The sequence below is a fragment of the Condylostylus longicornis genome, unplaced genomic scaffold, assembly GCF_029603195.1.
Source record: "Condylostylus longicornis isolate FDR11 unplaced genomic scaffold, ASM2960319v2 ptg000135l, whole genome shotgun sequence".
Taxonomy (NCBI): domain Eukaryota; kingdom Metazoa; phylum Arthropoda; class Insecta; order Diptera; family Dolichopodidae; genus Condylostylus; species Condylostylus longicornis.
This window is the reverse complement of record NW_026578103.1, coordinates 11646821-11664320: the sequence shown is the minus strand read 5'-3', so window position 1 is coordinate 11664320 and position 17500 is coordinate 11646821. Positions and strand designations below refer to the sequence as shown.

Below are 17500 nucleotides of genomic sequence, written 5' to 3'. Positions count from 1 at the left end.
TGAAAACAAGTAGAAATAACAAAAGTAAACTTAAAAAGATGGTTTCAGCTTAAGTGATTAAAAATAAAAAAAAATGTTTTTTTTTAATAATAAGAAATTTAATCGTACATAAATAAAAGTTTATTAAAGTGAATAATATATTTTGATTATTCCTGACACTTTTAGGGTTCCAAAAAAATTATTCTTAAAAATTGTATGTAATTATAATAAATAGTTACATATACATAAATAGTGAAAATCTCTGATCTTAAAATTGCTCGTTTTCGGTAACTTCTGAAATCTAATCAATACAAATCATATAATTTTGAGCTAAAGCATACTGTCGCTCTTATTTCTTAATCATATTATTTTTAAAACTAAATTGGTTCTCTAATAAATCGACAATTTGTTTTCCATAAATCTCAATTTACATTGAAATTCCAGCAAATAATTTCATTATACTTTTGCATTAAACAAAAATTTAGATGATTTTGCTGTGTAGTTCTACAAGTTTCCTTGTTGAATATATTTCTTACAATACAGGTATCAATTATTTAAAGTAATTTTTGGGACCCCTATTTTAGGCGAATCTATGTAAATATATTAAACAATGTTTTGAATAGACAACTTTAGAAATTACAACATGTTTCATTATTAAGGTAAATGAATTGGTAAGTCACATTATGATACTCTCATTTCTCTCTTCAAGTATTGCCAAATTTTATAAATTGACAGCTCTAGGCATTACGAGTTTATTGTCAAGTATTTCTAATGGTATTCTTACGTAAAAATCTGTATTTATAAATATTTAATGTGAAAAGTTGAAAATAAGAAAAATATTGTTACAAATTTATTTCTCAAATCTCTAAGTAATTATAATTTAAAAATTATATTAAATATTATATAAGATACTTTATAAATAATTACAAATAGTTTATAGAATTAATGCAAATTTTATTAAAATAAAAAATATAAAAAAAAAAAAATTTAATACCCACATTATTGTTGAATTACATTAAAAATTTAATTAAATTTTTTTTTTATAATTTTTATTTTCAATAATGCAAAATTGTATTGTCGTGTTTAAAAATTACAAAGAGAATTGTTATTTATAACAAAATCATAATGATGTAAGTGTAATGGAATATGAATGTATACTATTATGAACAATGTATTATTGTAAAAGTAGGTGCATTTGCAGTTGAATACTAACATAAAAAAAAAAAATGTGCAACTTATATTCATTTTAAAATTAATTTGAAATTGTATACTGCAATTGAATATTCAATTATAACGCCACATATCAAACTGCAATTGCATATTTATTTTGTACTTATAATTCATGTTTGAAAAGTTTTCTGTTTTCGATTTCACAACTTATGAGAACTTTTCAAAGTATATGTTGTGTAATATGTTCAGGATAAAACTAAAAAATTTCGCAGAATATCTACTCTACTGCCTTTGCAGTATGACATTACAAATATTTTTAAAATTAATTTATATACACAGGTTACGATATTTGGAATAGGGTTGTTGTGACTTCTCACAATTTCAAAATAAATTCTTTGACTTTAAATCTTACATTAATGTTTATTAATAACGATAGTAGTTTTTAACAAAGTAGTTTTTCTTAAGTATATACCATTATGATTAGTGCAGGACTAAAAACTCTAAGAAATTAATTCAAATCATGCTATAACACTTTTAAAAATTATTTAAAATCGTTATCGTCATTATATTTACTTCACCTAAAACACCAGAACAAGAAATAATAGTTTTTTTTTAAATTTTATAACAAATTTTTCGAAATAAAGATTTTTACTACATACGTAAATAGGATCTTCACCTATTGTATCCTACAGTTTGTCAGCTTTAATTTTTCTTTAAAAACAAATTTTATAATTTTTTTTTACTTCTTACGCGGTAGTTATCCATTATATTCATTTTAATATAAAAAATTCATAAGTATTATACAATCAAAAGAGTGCATCAGATCAGGTGACTTCTTGTAAATGCAAGTTGTAAATAAAAAGAAGCAACATTAAATAAAAGTAAAAACAAGATAGAATGCAAAACAAATGGGTTAATTTAAACTCCACACTTATTTTATAAAAGCTGACTGTGCCTGCAGAGGTGGCGGGTACATTGTTGAATATTTTGATTAACGTTTTTTTTCTTTGTTGCTTTTTATTTGTTCCTCTTTTATGGCGCTAAAATTATGCAATTTTTTTTTTTTTAATATTTTTTTCCAACCAAATTACTTACAACAGATTACCTTACAAGTTTAATACAAAAATAAAAGAGAAAAAATTTAGTAAACACAAATTTTTAATGTAAGCATAAGAAAAATATTTTTTTTTTATTTTTAATTTATAATTTTAAAATGCAATTTTATTGAAGTGCAAATAATTTGCAGCAAAAATCAGTTTCAATACATTGAATTTTTGTTTAGATAACTTTAATTTTATGTACTCATGCATATTTTCAATATTTATGGTTTTGTTTGTGTACGATTGAAAAATGATAATTTTTATATGTAATTATTTTTAGAAATAATTTTTAAGCATTTTCCAAAAATAAGGATGACTTGTTTGAAAGAACGCTGTTTTCAATACAAAACGATCGTATCTATAGATCGTATATTACTTATAGAAAATATTCATTACACCACAGAAAAGTTGCTCAAATGGTTTATGAAGGTGACTCGAAATACTTTGGCAACTATATAAGAATCTTATATACTTGATAAGCATTTTTACTTACCACATGTAAATTGACCAAAACATTTTAACAAGAGATGAAATGAATTTGAAACTATAATTACAAACAAATTAGACTAGATTCTATGAAATTTCGATATACATATGTACCTTAAAGTCATTAATTATCGCGGTAACAAAGCGAAATATAAATTTTCTTGCCAACGAAAGCACCAAAAATTGTTAGGAATGCATATAATGTAGACATAGACAAGCTTAAAATATTTTCAATCTTATACATTTGTATATACTTCCAAACACACGTACAGAAATTCTTGGAAAAGAAAAATATTTTGTTTTGAATAATTTGATCACGTAAAACAAATAGAATCAGACGCAGAGAATCAAAGTCTAACATTTAAATATCACCTGTTTTATCTAGATATATAAATGTATAAACTTAATAGATAAAAATTTTATAAGAATTAATTTAAAATTATAAATTGTCATATCCATTATGGATCAAAATTAATTTATAATTAATAATTATGTACTTACCTACCTCGGAAATAAAATTTCTTTGAAGTTTAATCAGTACTGATTTATAAATGCTTCTTTTAATCAGAATTTCTTTAATAAGTTTTTATTGTTTAATGATTCAATAATTTTATTAATATCAGTTTGTTTTAATTAGTTTTTCAAAAAAAATGTCATTACGAAAATTATTTGATAATAAATCGATCTTATATACTAAGCAAGTACGTAAAAAAAGTCGAATCAAAAAACACTAATAACAAGCTACATTTTTAGTTTGTTTTTCCTTAAAATATGCGATTTGAATTTTATATTTTTTTTATATTTAAATGAAATGACGTTTTTTTTTTAGATGTTACTCGATTTTATTTCAAAATCAGTCTTCTCCATTTTCTTTTGAAAAAAATTTGAACCAAATTTACTTTAATTTGAATTTATTATTAGGAAATTTTTTGTTTTCATTGCAATTTAACAATTAAATATAATTTTTGTTTGTTTTTTTTTTATTGTTTTCTTATACCTTTTAGTATATGTATATGTATATTGGTAAGTAAATAGGTAATGTATAAATATTATGTTTAAAACATTTCTATTGTATATTAAATTTCCAACTTTGACGGCACATTGGACATTGTTGGCTTAATGGTTGTAAATTTAACCATGTTACTATGCAATGCATATGAAAACAATGTGAACAAACACCCCAAACTAATGGACAATCATCACCCGGTAACGAGCATTCAGGACATGAACTTTCAAATGCCATACGACATATACCGCAATAATCATCCTTTGTTATCCAGTGCCATGTTGCAATTGTCATAAAACCTTGAAAATTTTTAAAGATAATTAATTATTTAAATGAAAACATACAATATAATTATCATTGTAAGTAGCAATATATGTATTATGAACAAGTTGAAAATAAAGAATATGAAAGATATATAACATACATAAATGTAATATGTAAAAATATTAAAATGCTTAAATAAAATATGTATGTTACTGAATTATTTCCTAATGTATACAATGTGAGTTGAATAAGATGACTTAATTATAAAACTAGTTATTATTTGCTCAAATCAATTTTCTTTATTGAAGTGAAGGATATTTGAAATTTCAGAATTTTTATTAATGTAAGTAGAAGCCAATGGAAGCAACCATTATTTCTTCTTACACTAGAAGTTTTCATGCATATACAAGCACATTGTTTTCTGGAATTTAGAATTTAGAAATAGAAACAATAAATTTAAGTTAAAATTCTTTTAAATTATACAATTATTTTTGGTTTTTTATTTTTTAATTAATCAAAAAATGCACGTCTATCATGTGTCAGAAAAAGCATTAAAATTGATTTGTGTCTCTATTCAAAATTTCTTTTAAGATTATTATTACATATTTTAAAGATTTATTTTTAAATTCACGTTATAATTAATTTATTTAAATTTATATTTCATGTCCAGGATTTAGTTATTTATACAAGAAAAAAGATATTTTAAATTTTAATTCATTTTTGTTTGCTGCATTAGCTTTGATCTCATAACCTTGCATTTACACTTACTCTTAATTTTAACTTTCATTTTTTAAACACTACTCATTCATTTATTCCTTTTTCTTAATTGTTCTTGAATATTTCCGGATCGGTCATAATACAATAAATCACAATTATTATTATATTATGTTTTTTAATAAACTTAAAACTTAAGAATAGAAAATTAGTTTTTTTTTATAAACAGAAAAAAAAATACTTTTTTTCTTTTTATTTTTTTTTAAGATACAAAACGTCAAAATTGAAAATTAGATGTCAAATCTAAAAAAAAAAATACCGAGTTTGTTTAAGAATGAAAGATAGGTGTCGCTTGCAATTTAATTTTAAACCCAGCAAACAAATTTTTGAACAATTTATTTGTAAATAATAATTTAAGTATGATGTGTGGAATATTATCGGTATATCGAAATTTTAAAAATTTTCAAAAACTTTCTAAGAGTGTTTATATATAAAATCATCTACTATCCTGCTTTCTACTAGTATACCTCGATGTATGTACATAGATGTACTTTTTGAGGATAAAGACATTATCACTTTCTCTTTGTTTAAAGTTTTTAATTTCTTTTTGCTATTATTAGTTTTACTATTGTAAAGATACCTATAAGAATTGATAAAAAACTAAATACTCACTGATATGTAATTTTATCCCAACAGTATAATTTTATACCATTTTACTCCATATATAACATTTTTGACAAAACGTATTAGCTTTAACATATATTTTGACGTATATCAATTAATCAAATTATCTTAAAACTGGCCTCAAGTTGATAATTTATTAAAATTTGACTGAGCTTTTTTTTTAGTTTTCGTCTCGTGAGAACCTAATATTTCTTTATATATTCATCTGATGAATTCTAGTCAAAAAATTCTGATGCTTTTTGAATATAAAAATTCTATTGACTTTTATTTCAATTATTTTTCATTTTTCATGACTTTTTATGCTAAATAGAAGTGTAATGTGTTGTGCTACAGAAACCTTTTTACACTTGTTTGAAAATAAAACCAAGTTTTAACAAAAAATTTTAAATGTGAATCATAATTGTTGGTTTATAAATTTTTGAATTCATTTTCGTTTCTTTTTTTGTCAAAAAATCGAATTAAAATATTTTCGAAGAGAATTGAAAAAAAAAACAAACCTTTCATATTTTTGTTCATACACATTGCACATTTGGCTGTAAGTTTATTAAATGTCTAAAAAGTAAAATATGTGCATTGATATAAAAAGAAATTTTAGTACTAAATTTGTATTTTCCTTTTCTCACTGTAGTTGTCGCTTTGTTTTGGTTCTTACTCCTGCTAATTTATTATAGAGCAGAATTACAAAAAACAAAAGTCATATGTTTCTGTTTATATTTTTATATAAAAATTTGACGTTTCTTAACAAAAGAAGTTTTTTTTGTCACGTCAAAATATCAATACGACGAGAAGTTTTTATTGCGCAAGTGATTCTAATTAATTAATGAGGAAAACAAAATTTGAGGGTCGACGAGTTTTTTCTTTCTTTTTGCACAAATAGCAATACGTCAATTATTTAGAAATAATTATATTTGAATTTAATAAATAAACCAGAAATTAAAAAACTAGTCGAAAAAACGGAAAGGTGACGAAACAACTACAAAACAATGGGAAACGCAGGTAGCAGCAATTTGACAGCACGAGAAAGACAAAAATCTGGTGGTATGTACATATTAATTAAAGAAATACTATAATATACAATGATTCTTGAAAAACGCACAAAACTTATTAGAACTTAGCTTGGCTAAAATTCTAAACATGATTCAATAACAATTTTATTTCTTAATCAACTATTGCTAGGTTAACATTAAGTTTAATAAAATCTTTAAAAGATGTTTACAAAGATAACTTCATTCGAATTGATTGGCTTCACGTGCATAGAAGAATTGAGTTATTATTCACAGCATATTTACATATAGATATCTACATAAATTATATATTTCACTTTTTGTTTTGCTATTCATTTTATTTATTTTGATTTTGTTTTCTTTTTTTTTTGTCATAAATTTCAGATATGACAGGTAGTGCACCCATTTCACCAAATCAGCGACATAGCGTTGGTGCTAATGCAGCAGCCGAAGGCCAAGCATTTGTTTTTGATTCTAAAAAACCACCAGACACGCGCGGTATTATTCAACAAATATCACAGGACGACGACGAAACATATTATACGACAAAATCTAATATAATGACAGATTCAGAATTTAATGGAGTTTCGGCACGTCCAAGATCGAATACAGTATCAGAAGGTGCTTCACGGACAAACTCCTCTGAATCTGAAAATGCAGCAAACGCTGAAGGCGATAAAAAACCAGCCTTACCTACTGTATTTAAATGGGATGGTGGTGGTAAACAGGTTTACATTAGTGGCACATTTTCAAACTGGAAAGCATTACCGATGGTAAGAAGTCATGGAGATTTTGTTACAATTATTGATTTACCAGAAGGTGATCACCAGTATAAGTTTTATGTTGATGGTGAATGGAGACATGACCCAAAATTAGTAAGTTTTATAATCAAATTTTAATAGTTTTCTACTTTGGTTAAAAATCAATAACTTCAATGAAAATTTTTACGTCACTGCGTAAAACTATTTCATAATGTTAATGTATTTTTTTTTTTAATTTTTTAGAAAAATATTGAGAATGAAGCTGGCACTAAAAATAATTTAGTTTCAGTACGCCAATCTGATTTTGAGGTATTTCAAGCTTTAGCCAAAGATAGTGAAGACGCAGCTAATCAAGCACAAAAAGAATATTCACAAGATATACCACAAATTAAGCCATGGGAAAAAATTTCGGGGCCACCAGTTTTACCACCACATTTGTTACAAGTTATTTTAAATAAAGACACTCCGCTATCGGTAAAATAAATTAAAAAAAATGAAACAACTATAATTGCAATAAGCCCATATTATGTTTGAACTTTCTTTAATTTCATACCTATATTTTTTTTATTTTTAGTGTGAACCAACTTTGTTACCCGAGCCAAATCACGTAATGTTAAATCATTTGTACGCTCTTTCAATTAAAGATGGTGTAATGGTGCTAAGTGCAACACATCGTTATAGAAAGAAATATGTTACAACATTGTTATATAAACCGATTTAAAGTGAAAACTAAAAAAAATTAATTAGGAATGAATCACCATGATAATTATTGATTATTCATTTAACACGGTTTTATTATTTTCTTTCGATTTAGCAAGTAAGATTACCAAAACTATTTTTATATGCATTGCGCTATTTTAGAAATCAATTTAGAATTGGACATGTGCTTTGTTTTTATCTTATATTTTCAAATAAACGTATTTAGAGAAAACGTCGAAGGATGTGAATAAGGATTAAAAAAAACGTAAAATTTATGTTATTTTTTTTTTTTAATTGGAAAATTTTACAATTCTTTTTAGTATAGGAAATTTTTGGGCGTTAATTTTTGACATTAATTAAAATATTGTTTATTAGTAAAACTTTACAATATTTAAATTAAAGTATCTTGTAATATTAAAATTCATAAAAAAAGAAAACGCTTTTTAGATATTCATTAACAAAACAAAAATAAAAATTCAAAAACCAATTTATATTTTCTATATATTAATTATTAATGAAAATAAAATACATAAAATTAAAACAAATTTCGTTTTTTCCAATACATACTGTAATAAATAATAAAAAATAAGGGAATTCATTCAATCATCAAGTGAATCAATATGTGTACTTAAAAAATGAATAAACGTTTTCAAACTTAACAGCATAAGATATAGGAGATTAATAAGGATTACCTCAACTTCTAAACTTACAAAAATATACAATCTTTATGCAGATTCATATCTTCTTATGAAACATATGTTTGTTAGAATAACTTTAAATACAATATGTATTATTATTTTATATATTATCATTACGTTAAAAAAATTATGAGGAAACACAAAATTATAATTGAATGTACCAAATGTTTGCATTATTGCCAAATTTTAAATAATAAGAATATTCTTCTTAAAATAAAAAAACTGTTCTGAACAATGCAATCCTTTATTTATTCTTTCGACATAATTTATAATGTAGTTCCTAAATTAGGCCACATAACATTATTTATATATATATAAGTATACAATGAAATGAACCATATTATAAATTTAATGCTATATATATGTATCGTATATTATTTAAAATTAAAAATGATGTTGAAATAATGGGGTCAATATAAAATAAATTAAAATTATATATGTACAGAATTCTTAGGAAATCCCCAAATACAAGCACTAGTTTTGTTTTAATAAAAAAATATAAAAAATATTCTTATAAATATCTGTAGAAAAATATTTGGCGGTAATTATAATATAATTTCTGTTTGTATTTAATTTCGAGACAATTATCTTAAAAATGTATAGTTTATCACATTTCAAGTTTTCTTTTTGAATATTCTTAAAACTCTCTTTTTATTTAAAATTAATTTATTTATATTTTGTTCTGTGTTTTTTTAGTTTATTATAACGCATTCAATTAAAATTTCTATGGTTTAAAAGGTCCAATAATCCCCACATAAAAAAAAAAACATTTTTATTTTCTTTGGGACAGATGTAATAATTATTTTCTCATAACTGCAAGGGAGTCAGAAATACGAAACAAAATCAAATGAATTAACTGCATATATTAAATTGTGTAAAACTGGTATGAATTAGAATTTGAACAGTCGTATAAAGTTATATGAAATAATATAATATACATTTGGAATAAAAAAATACTGAGAGAAACAATATTTAAAGGAAAAAATCATTGATTTGGTTTGTACGTATTCATTTAGAATTAATTTGGATTGGCGTGGAAAACAGATGCACCTGCATCTTCATTTAACATTACCAGTATTCTTATTCCAATATTAGTAGATTCTTATCTAATATTATGTTGGTGCAAATAACTGAAATAAATTGAAGTTTATTTTGTTTACCAATCATCTTTTGCCACTATTTCATGGTATCTACAATAAATATAAGAGTGAAAAATTTCATATTAATTATCCTACATTTTTTTTTTTTGTCTGCAATAAATTTACAAGGAAGTGAATTTTACTGCGGGATAAGATCATACAATTAGCATAACATAGAAACAACCATCAAAATTCCCTCTAAATATTAAATAAGTTAAATTGTATGCACTATGTGATGATGATGAGAATCTTTTGTTTTCGTTTCATCTTTAACAGTCAATAAATTTTCAAAATTAAAAAAAAAAATATTTCTAATTTAGATCTTTGGAGACACAATTTTCAAAAGGAACAATAAAAACAAGAATTATAATGTTATAAATATTTTATATATATATATGTGTGTATATGTACATATTTTAATTGGAAATGAAACCAATTAAATATGATTCTTAAACATCATGCGGAACACCCTAACTGAAAAAAATTTGGGCGGTCTATTCACAACCATAATATTTTGTGGTGTTATAGTACTTTTATTTAATATATTTGTTTCTTTGAAATGTTTTAACGATCTGTGAACTATAGGGTACACTTGTTTGTAAAACCAAGTTGTTCATTTGCTATTAAAAACGTATGCAATAATAATTAATTAGAATTTATGCGAAAAATTTTTATTTTGATTTGTAGAAATTGTATAATATTGCATTTATGTTTTGTTCTTTTTAAAAAAATTTATTAATCTAATATAAAGTTTACATAAACAAATTTGATTAGATTTAATGAAATAAGAATTTGAATTTACTTTGTGTGCATATGGAGCTGCATTTAGAGGAAGGAATTATGCTAATAATTAATTGCAGTTTAAAACTTTTTTGATGAATTGACACCAGTACTGCAAATTATGATTTGCATGATTCAAAATCAAATGATATAGTTGTCCTCAAAATACCTATGTTAATATGTATATATCCTCTCCTAAAATTATAAATAACATGTTCAAATTCCTTAATATATGTATACAATGGTAAATTTGTATATATTACAAATTTGTATATATTACAAATTTACCATTGCATAATTAATTTGCCATTGTATTATGGCAAATTAATTTTAATTTTATAATTAATTTACCATTGTATTTGTATATATTACAAATTTACCATTGTATATATACCATTGTCTCCTCCCATGTCCAAAATTCCTAAAATATATACAATAGTAAATTTATATTTATAATACCGATTTCCTTGTTTTGTGTACCATTTGACATCATCCAGTTTAATAACATCAACTCAAATTTTTAATATTGTAAGATCTAAAAGATTTCGAATACACAGTATTTTTGTTTGTAATTTAATTTGTCACAATACAAGAGTCATAAATAGTTTTTAAGTTAAAGAAAACGTAAATAATAATAATAGAAAAAATAAAATATTGTCGCATGCCACTTAAAATACATGAAAAACTCTTTATTACAGCGGCTGATGATCTTCATTGACAGGCCGACAACACTATAGCTATTTATTTTTAATTGAATTCTTAAAAAAATGTCCTCCCCTAAATTATTGTGAGAATATTTTAAAGATTTTAAATGTTTTTAAGTAAATAATTAGTGTTATATTTTTGGAAATTTAAAATATTATTTTTTATTTTATCTTATTTAGTTTTATTTTAATGTTCTCTTCGTCTGGTGTAATATATTTACATACGAGTATATTAAATTTTATTGTATGTATATATTTTGTTGATAGTACACACATTTAAAATGGAAATAGACCTGCTTGTAGTTTTATATACTGAAGTTGGATAAAAAGAAAATTAGGCGGTAAAATTTTAATATATTGCACTCATCTACATTTTGTAGGTATGTATGTGCATTTGTAATGTGGCGCTGCATTTGTATATTTGTTATGTTGCAAGAAGAAGTAAAAATCATGAAAATTAGGACCGAATTCGAATATTTTAGAATTCGTTATTCAGTTTCAAATTTTAATTTTTTTTTTTAGATTCCTCAGACTACTTAGTATTTTATGAGCATATAATGTAACATTTTGAGTTTAATCTAAAATAATTGCTTTTAGTATTTCTGATTTTACGATTTTAAATTCGATTGACATGAAATACATGAATAGTGTAGAAATAATTAAAATTTTCCCATTTTACAAAAGTGGGAATAATTTTTTGTACTGGAACAAATAAAAACTTTAATATTATAAAAAAAATAAAAATTTGATTGAAATTTTCCTGAATTTTCTCTAAAACTGTATCGTCGCACTGTAGAATTTCCAGCCATTGTGGGAAATTTCAAAAATTTGACAAAAAATCTATTAAGTATGAGTATATATATATTCTCTATTAGTGTGAAATATCAGAGAAATATACATATGTATGTATATACGCAAACTGTTATACATTTACCGTTATTTTTTTTAACAACAATAAAAAAAATGAATATACTGCGACTATATTTTTTACATAATACACACAAATATTTTTATTATCCTTACATTTCATTCGTACCGAAACTATAACAAAATAAATATGTACAAACATTAAAATAAATATAGAATTTCATCTTATATAAGAACATCATTATAAATTATTATTTTGTAAACTTCAAAGAAGATTAAAATTGTCAAATAATAATAATTTGATGATATTTTCTAGTATAGTCAGATAATGATAATTTCTGTATATGTTTTGAATATATATGTATGTATCTATATATATTGTTCATTTCACACTTTCTTCGCTATTATGCTTGCACACATTCTAGAGCGTATATTTAAATATACATTTGTTATCTTATGTTTTTTATACTTACATACAATATTTTTACATTTCGAATATTGCTGATTGTTAGCTGCCCTTTTCGAAATACTGAATGATGATCATTTATAAACCAAAGTATAAAAATAATATAATATATAGGGAAGCATATAATATTTTCGTGTATATATATGTAAATAAGTATATACTATGCATATATTTATAGCAAACAATTACAAGCTACTTAATAATAGCCTAGCTATCAAAATGATGAAGAATGACGAAAAAGAAAAATTGAGAGGCAAAGGCAAGATGCTAATTTTTTTTTTTTAATATATATGAAATACGAAATTTATATTGCATCTTCTTGAGTAGTTCCCTTTTATATATCAGTTCATTTTAAGACGTCCTATAGTTCAGAAGTTCTTTTCAGAATTAAAATTCTTAGTTTTTTTTTTTTGTTATCTTATATTCGGTTTTTAATTTAAAATAATTTAAAAGAAATATTATACTTCTCATTAAATTAAATTTGGGTCCAAAGAGAAAAAAAACATAGAAATTAAATATCTAAAATAAAAAATAAAAATTAATTAATAAAATTAATTTAGTATTAAAATATTAATTTATTTTTAATAAAATTTTAAAAATTTACTGAATGTCTTCATAAAAATTAATAAAAAAATTAAAATGTTCTCAAAATTATTATTAATTTTAATATTAACCGTTTACGGTATTGTTGAAAATCGTTTTGTCGTTAACGGTCAAAATTATTTTTTGGATAGTGAACATCATGATGAATTCTATAGTTATTTTAATGAAAATTTTACAAATGTTTTACCAATTGGTGATAGCAATTATCAATTAATACAATTAAAAATACCAATACATTTTTATAGTGAGAAATATGATCACATATATGTAAGATAATATTTTTTATGCACAAAAATAATTAAATAATATTTACCATTATATATATATATATATATATATATCTACATATTATTATTGCAGTTGTTATTGTTATATATTGTACAAATATTTAAAAATATATGCAGGAACGTTGTTAATCTGCATTATTGTAAGTTTTAAAATTTATTAAGCCGCATTTAAGTACTATTAATACTATTAGTACTTAAATACGGCACAAAACGTCAGTAAATAGAGAAGCTATAGAAAACGGTGATTCTAATACAACAGTCCCGCCCATTTGCTGAAATTCTAACAAAACCAAATAGAAATATAAAAAATGAACTGAAAACAAAAATTCTATGCTTCCAAGAGAATTTAATTGCTTGCAATCACACACACACTTAAATTAAAAATGAATACAAGTACATTTTTTTTTTCAAAAATCTACTCCAATTTAAATATCCAAAATTTATTCTTAAACAGTTAGTTGAACAAACTTAATTAAAATTGTAATCTCGCTTTATCTCAAATAGTTGAGATTAAGATGGCAGTAAATTTACATTTATACAACACGTACATGTACTTGCATAACAGTAACAATAGATATTGAAGACCAATTCTATTCACTGCTTCAAATTACACTCTTTGATATAATATGAAAAGCTATTTGTTTCTCTAAATGAGTAAGTACTGTAAACCCGAGAAAGATTTATGACATCTTTAAAAATTGTATGAGGTATTTTGAAAGAGCAGGAACACAGCCAGAATTAAAAACATGTGCGACAACTTAACATGTGCCAAAAAAAAAAATTGTTTTTAAAAAGAAAGACTTTGATTTCAAACATTTTCTACGTATAAACGGGAACTTTTAAAGGTCATATTAAATAGGTAGGAAAAAATAAAGGCCGAATTTCTAATTATTGCAAAATTTATTACGTTCGCCTTATTGATAGTTAACATTTCTTAAAACAACAACAAAAAAAAACAAGTAATATTAACAAAATAAAGGTTAAACTCTTTTTTAATAAGAAGCACTACTGCACATTTAAATGGTTTTTTGAAGAAATATTTCAATTAAATTGGAATTTCGAACTGTAGCTACTTCAAACCATAAAGTTTAAATGAAAAATTGTATTACAACCTTCTTTAGAAATTTTTCCTACAATATGAATGAATTATTTTCTGGAATCTAAAATTAATTTTCAAAAATAACTTGAAAACAAATTTTAAGCCAAAGATTCATTTTTAAGTAATTATGTATGTATGTATGGAAATGTACTTAATATATATAACATACTATTAATATATACATACATACATATAAAATTTATTATATATCCCATTAATATTTAAATATTAAATTTTTTATATGTAAAAAAAAAATATTTAAGAAAAAATCCTATAAATTTTATATTTTAAAGATTTATGAGTGAACAGGTGTTAAAAAAAAAATCAATTTTTTGCTTAGATTGAATAAAATTTATTTATATATTATAGAGAACCTTGACCAACATCATAAAAAAATTTCTAAGAATAATAAAAATTATTTATAAAACACACGTTCGGGCAAATTAGATTTTAAATAAATTTTCTTTTGTATACTCGTACAGCACAGTATTTAGTCACATATGATTTTCCAAATTATTGCAGGAATTTCATGCTTTATTCTTGTCGCATATTTTCACATTATTATATACATATATTTGTATTAATAAAATAAAAAATTATAAATGTCAAAATGACAATCGAGCCAATTTTTTAATTAATTAGATTTTAAATTAGAATTAAAATGCCGGATATTTTTTTTTTATTGAATTTTTTGAAAAATATTTTCTTTATGCATTTTACATACTCGTATTATATTAAAGAGCTCTACAGGGTTGAGTTATTGGAAATGTTAATGTAAGATAGTAAAATAAAAAAAAATGGGATTATAAAAAAATAATGGGGGTAATTGTATGTTTCAAATAGTATAATTGCATGCAGCATCTCAATGTAAACAATATTTAGTAATTATGTGGATTACAGTATAAAGCAATGTGAAGAACATTTCGTCAGCAATTCCTTCATACCTCTGTAGTTCAGTTGGTAGAGCGTCCGCCTTGAAAACGGTGGGCTACTGGTTCGAGTCCAATCCGAGGAGAAAATTTTTTTAATTTTTTTGCCTTAAATTCGTTCCTTTGATTATGTCATCCATCTGTTCTGCAGTTGTATTAAGAAATTTCCATTAAGTTGTTGTCTGCAGTTGTATTAAGAAATTTCCATTAAGTTAATATTATTAGTGTAATAAGCACATTATTTATTAATTAAACAACTACACATTGTATTAAATTCAAATAATGGAGTTTATTTTTGAATATCGTACCACTAAAGTGAGTGGTACGCTTTCAATATTTCGATATTGTTATTGTAAACACAAACCAATTTATGCAATTGATTTGAATCTATAATAAAGTTTTTAATTATTTTCCGGTAAAATATTATTATCCCTTATAGTGATTCTCTTCTCATAATAAGTCCCAATATTATTAATGAAACAATAAAAATTTTGCCTATTATAGAATTCTGCCAAATAATGCAAATTTAATTCTTAAACTTGAAAACCATATGGTTAAAAAATTTTATATTTTAATATATTGTGTTCATATAGACTTAATCTGATTAATAAATTCGATGTGGCATACATACGTACATACATATATAGTGTGAGTTTATCTTAAAATTAATTTATCAATTTCTATTTTGTTTTTCTGTTTTTTTATTCGTTCATGCAATTTAATCAATCTGAAATATTCGCAAAAATGTCCAACTTTACAACGAATTCAATGAATTTTCATTCTTTTGTTTTTGGTTCCTGTACAATAGTTTATGCTACAAAATTGATATTTTTGTCCTGATTTTAAATTTCCCATCATAATATTCATCGTAATGGTATATACTTAGGTACATAGCTACAGTTTGTATATACAATATACGGATACATTCATAAATACGACAATAAGTCGTATATATATGAGATAAATAAGGTCAACAAGCTGTTATCAATTAAATATTTTCTGATTCATTCTTTGTTCACAAAAATTTGTATACGGTGATTTTAATTTCTTTTCAAAAAAAAAAAAAAAAAAAAAACAATTTTTTTATTTTTTTTAACTATACGCATATTTTATTTTCCATTTTTCAAAAGCAATCAATTTTAAGTTTTTTTCGTGTTAAAAGCTATTTGTTCAATAATTCCAAAAAAAAACAAGAGCGATGAAAAGTTAATATTATTTCGATCTAATTTAATGTTCCGGATTATTTTCAACAATAAAATTCTTTAATTACATTATATTAAAGTGATGATATACAATATAATCACATTTATTGTTAAAAGCATATTAAAGGATTAAATTCATTGTCTTTAACTTGTATTCAGATTGTTTATTATTTATTCAAAAATAGGGTGTTCTTCTACTCGCGGACATAAAAGAAAATTTCATTTTCATTGTTTAAGAACTCTAATCAATATGAGAATTTTGCATTCTTCTCAATATACTGTTCTAGATAACATAATTTCCGTCTCACCTTGGTTCAAAATAAAAAAATAAAAAAATTATTGAGTAATAAAAGAAAATGTGAAAGTTTATGCATGTTTGTGCTTCTGTATAGGTACAGGACATGCGTTTACCTATTATGGTATACAAAATATTCTCGATTAAAAGTGAACAAGCTTATGACTCCATATAGGTTTACGGAATACGATTGTGATGCAATCAGGAAAAATTTGAAAAATTAATGCTAAAAACATTTACTTTTTTAATGTCAAAATTCGATGTTGATTTTTAAAAATTTTAAAAAACAAAATATTGCTGTCGAGAATTAAAAATTACTTTGTGAAATTATTCAGGATTTTAATGATAACTTATCGTATATATTTTCTAAGATTTACCACTGCCTTTACTAAAGGTAACGGAGGTCACAAGTACAGGAACTCACCCTATATGTATAAAATAATAAATTATAATTTTAAAAATGAAATTAAAATTGTTTTATAATTGTATTTCATAATTCAGTTAATATACATCGTAAGCAAATGTTTCGGAATGAAACCAAAATCTGAAATTTACATTTTATAT

General features: G+C 23.4%; 2 protein-coding genes across 2 annotated transcripts; one reads left to right on the top strand and one right to left on the bottom strand.

Annotated features, from left to right (window-relative positions):
• Positions 1-3453: 3453 nt before the first annotated feature.
• Positions 3454-4960, bottom strand: LOC129615429 (anaphase-promoting complex subunit 11). The gene is made up of 2 exons (XM_055530638.1): positions 4774-4960; positions 3454-4040 (listed from the first exon to the last, which is right to left on the bottom strand). Exons 1-2 carry the CDS (start codon positions 4790-4792, stop codon positions 3802-3804), a joined length of 258 nt encoding a protein of 85 aa, XP_055386613.1. The 5' UTR covers positions 4793-4960; the 3' UTR covers positions 3454-3801.
• Positions 4961-6173: 1213 nt separating this feature from the next.
• Positions 6174-8385, top strand: LOC129615291 (5'-AMP-activated protein kinase subunit beta-1). The gene is made up of 4 exons (XM_055530421.1): positions 6174-6441; positions 6792-7282; positions 7412-7642; positions 7743-8385. Exons 1-4 carry the CDS (start codon positions 6387-6389, stop codon positions 7887-7889), a joined length of 924 nt encoding a protein of 307 aa, XP_055386396.1. The 5' UTR covers positions 6174-6386; the 3' UTR covers positions 7890-8385.
• Positions 8386-17500: the final 9115 nt, after the last annotated feature.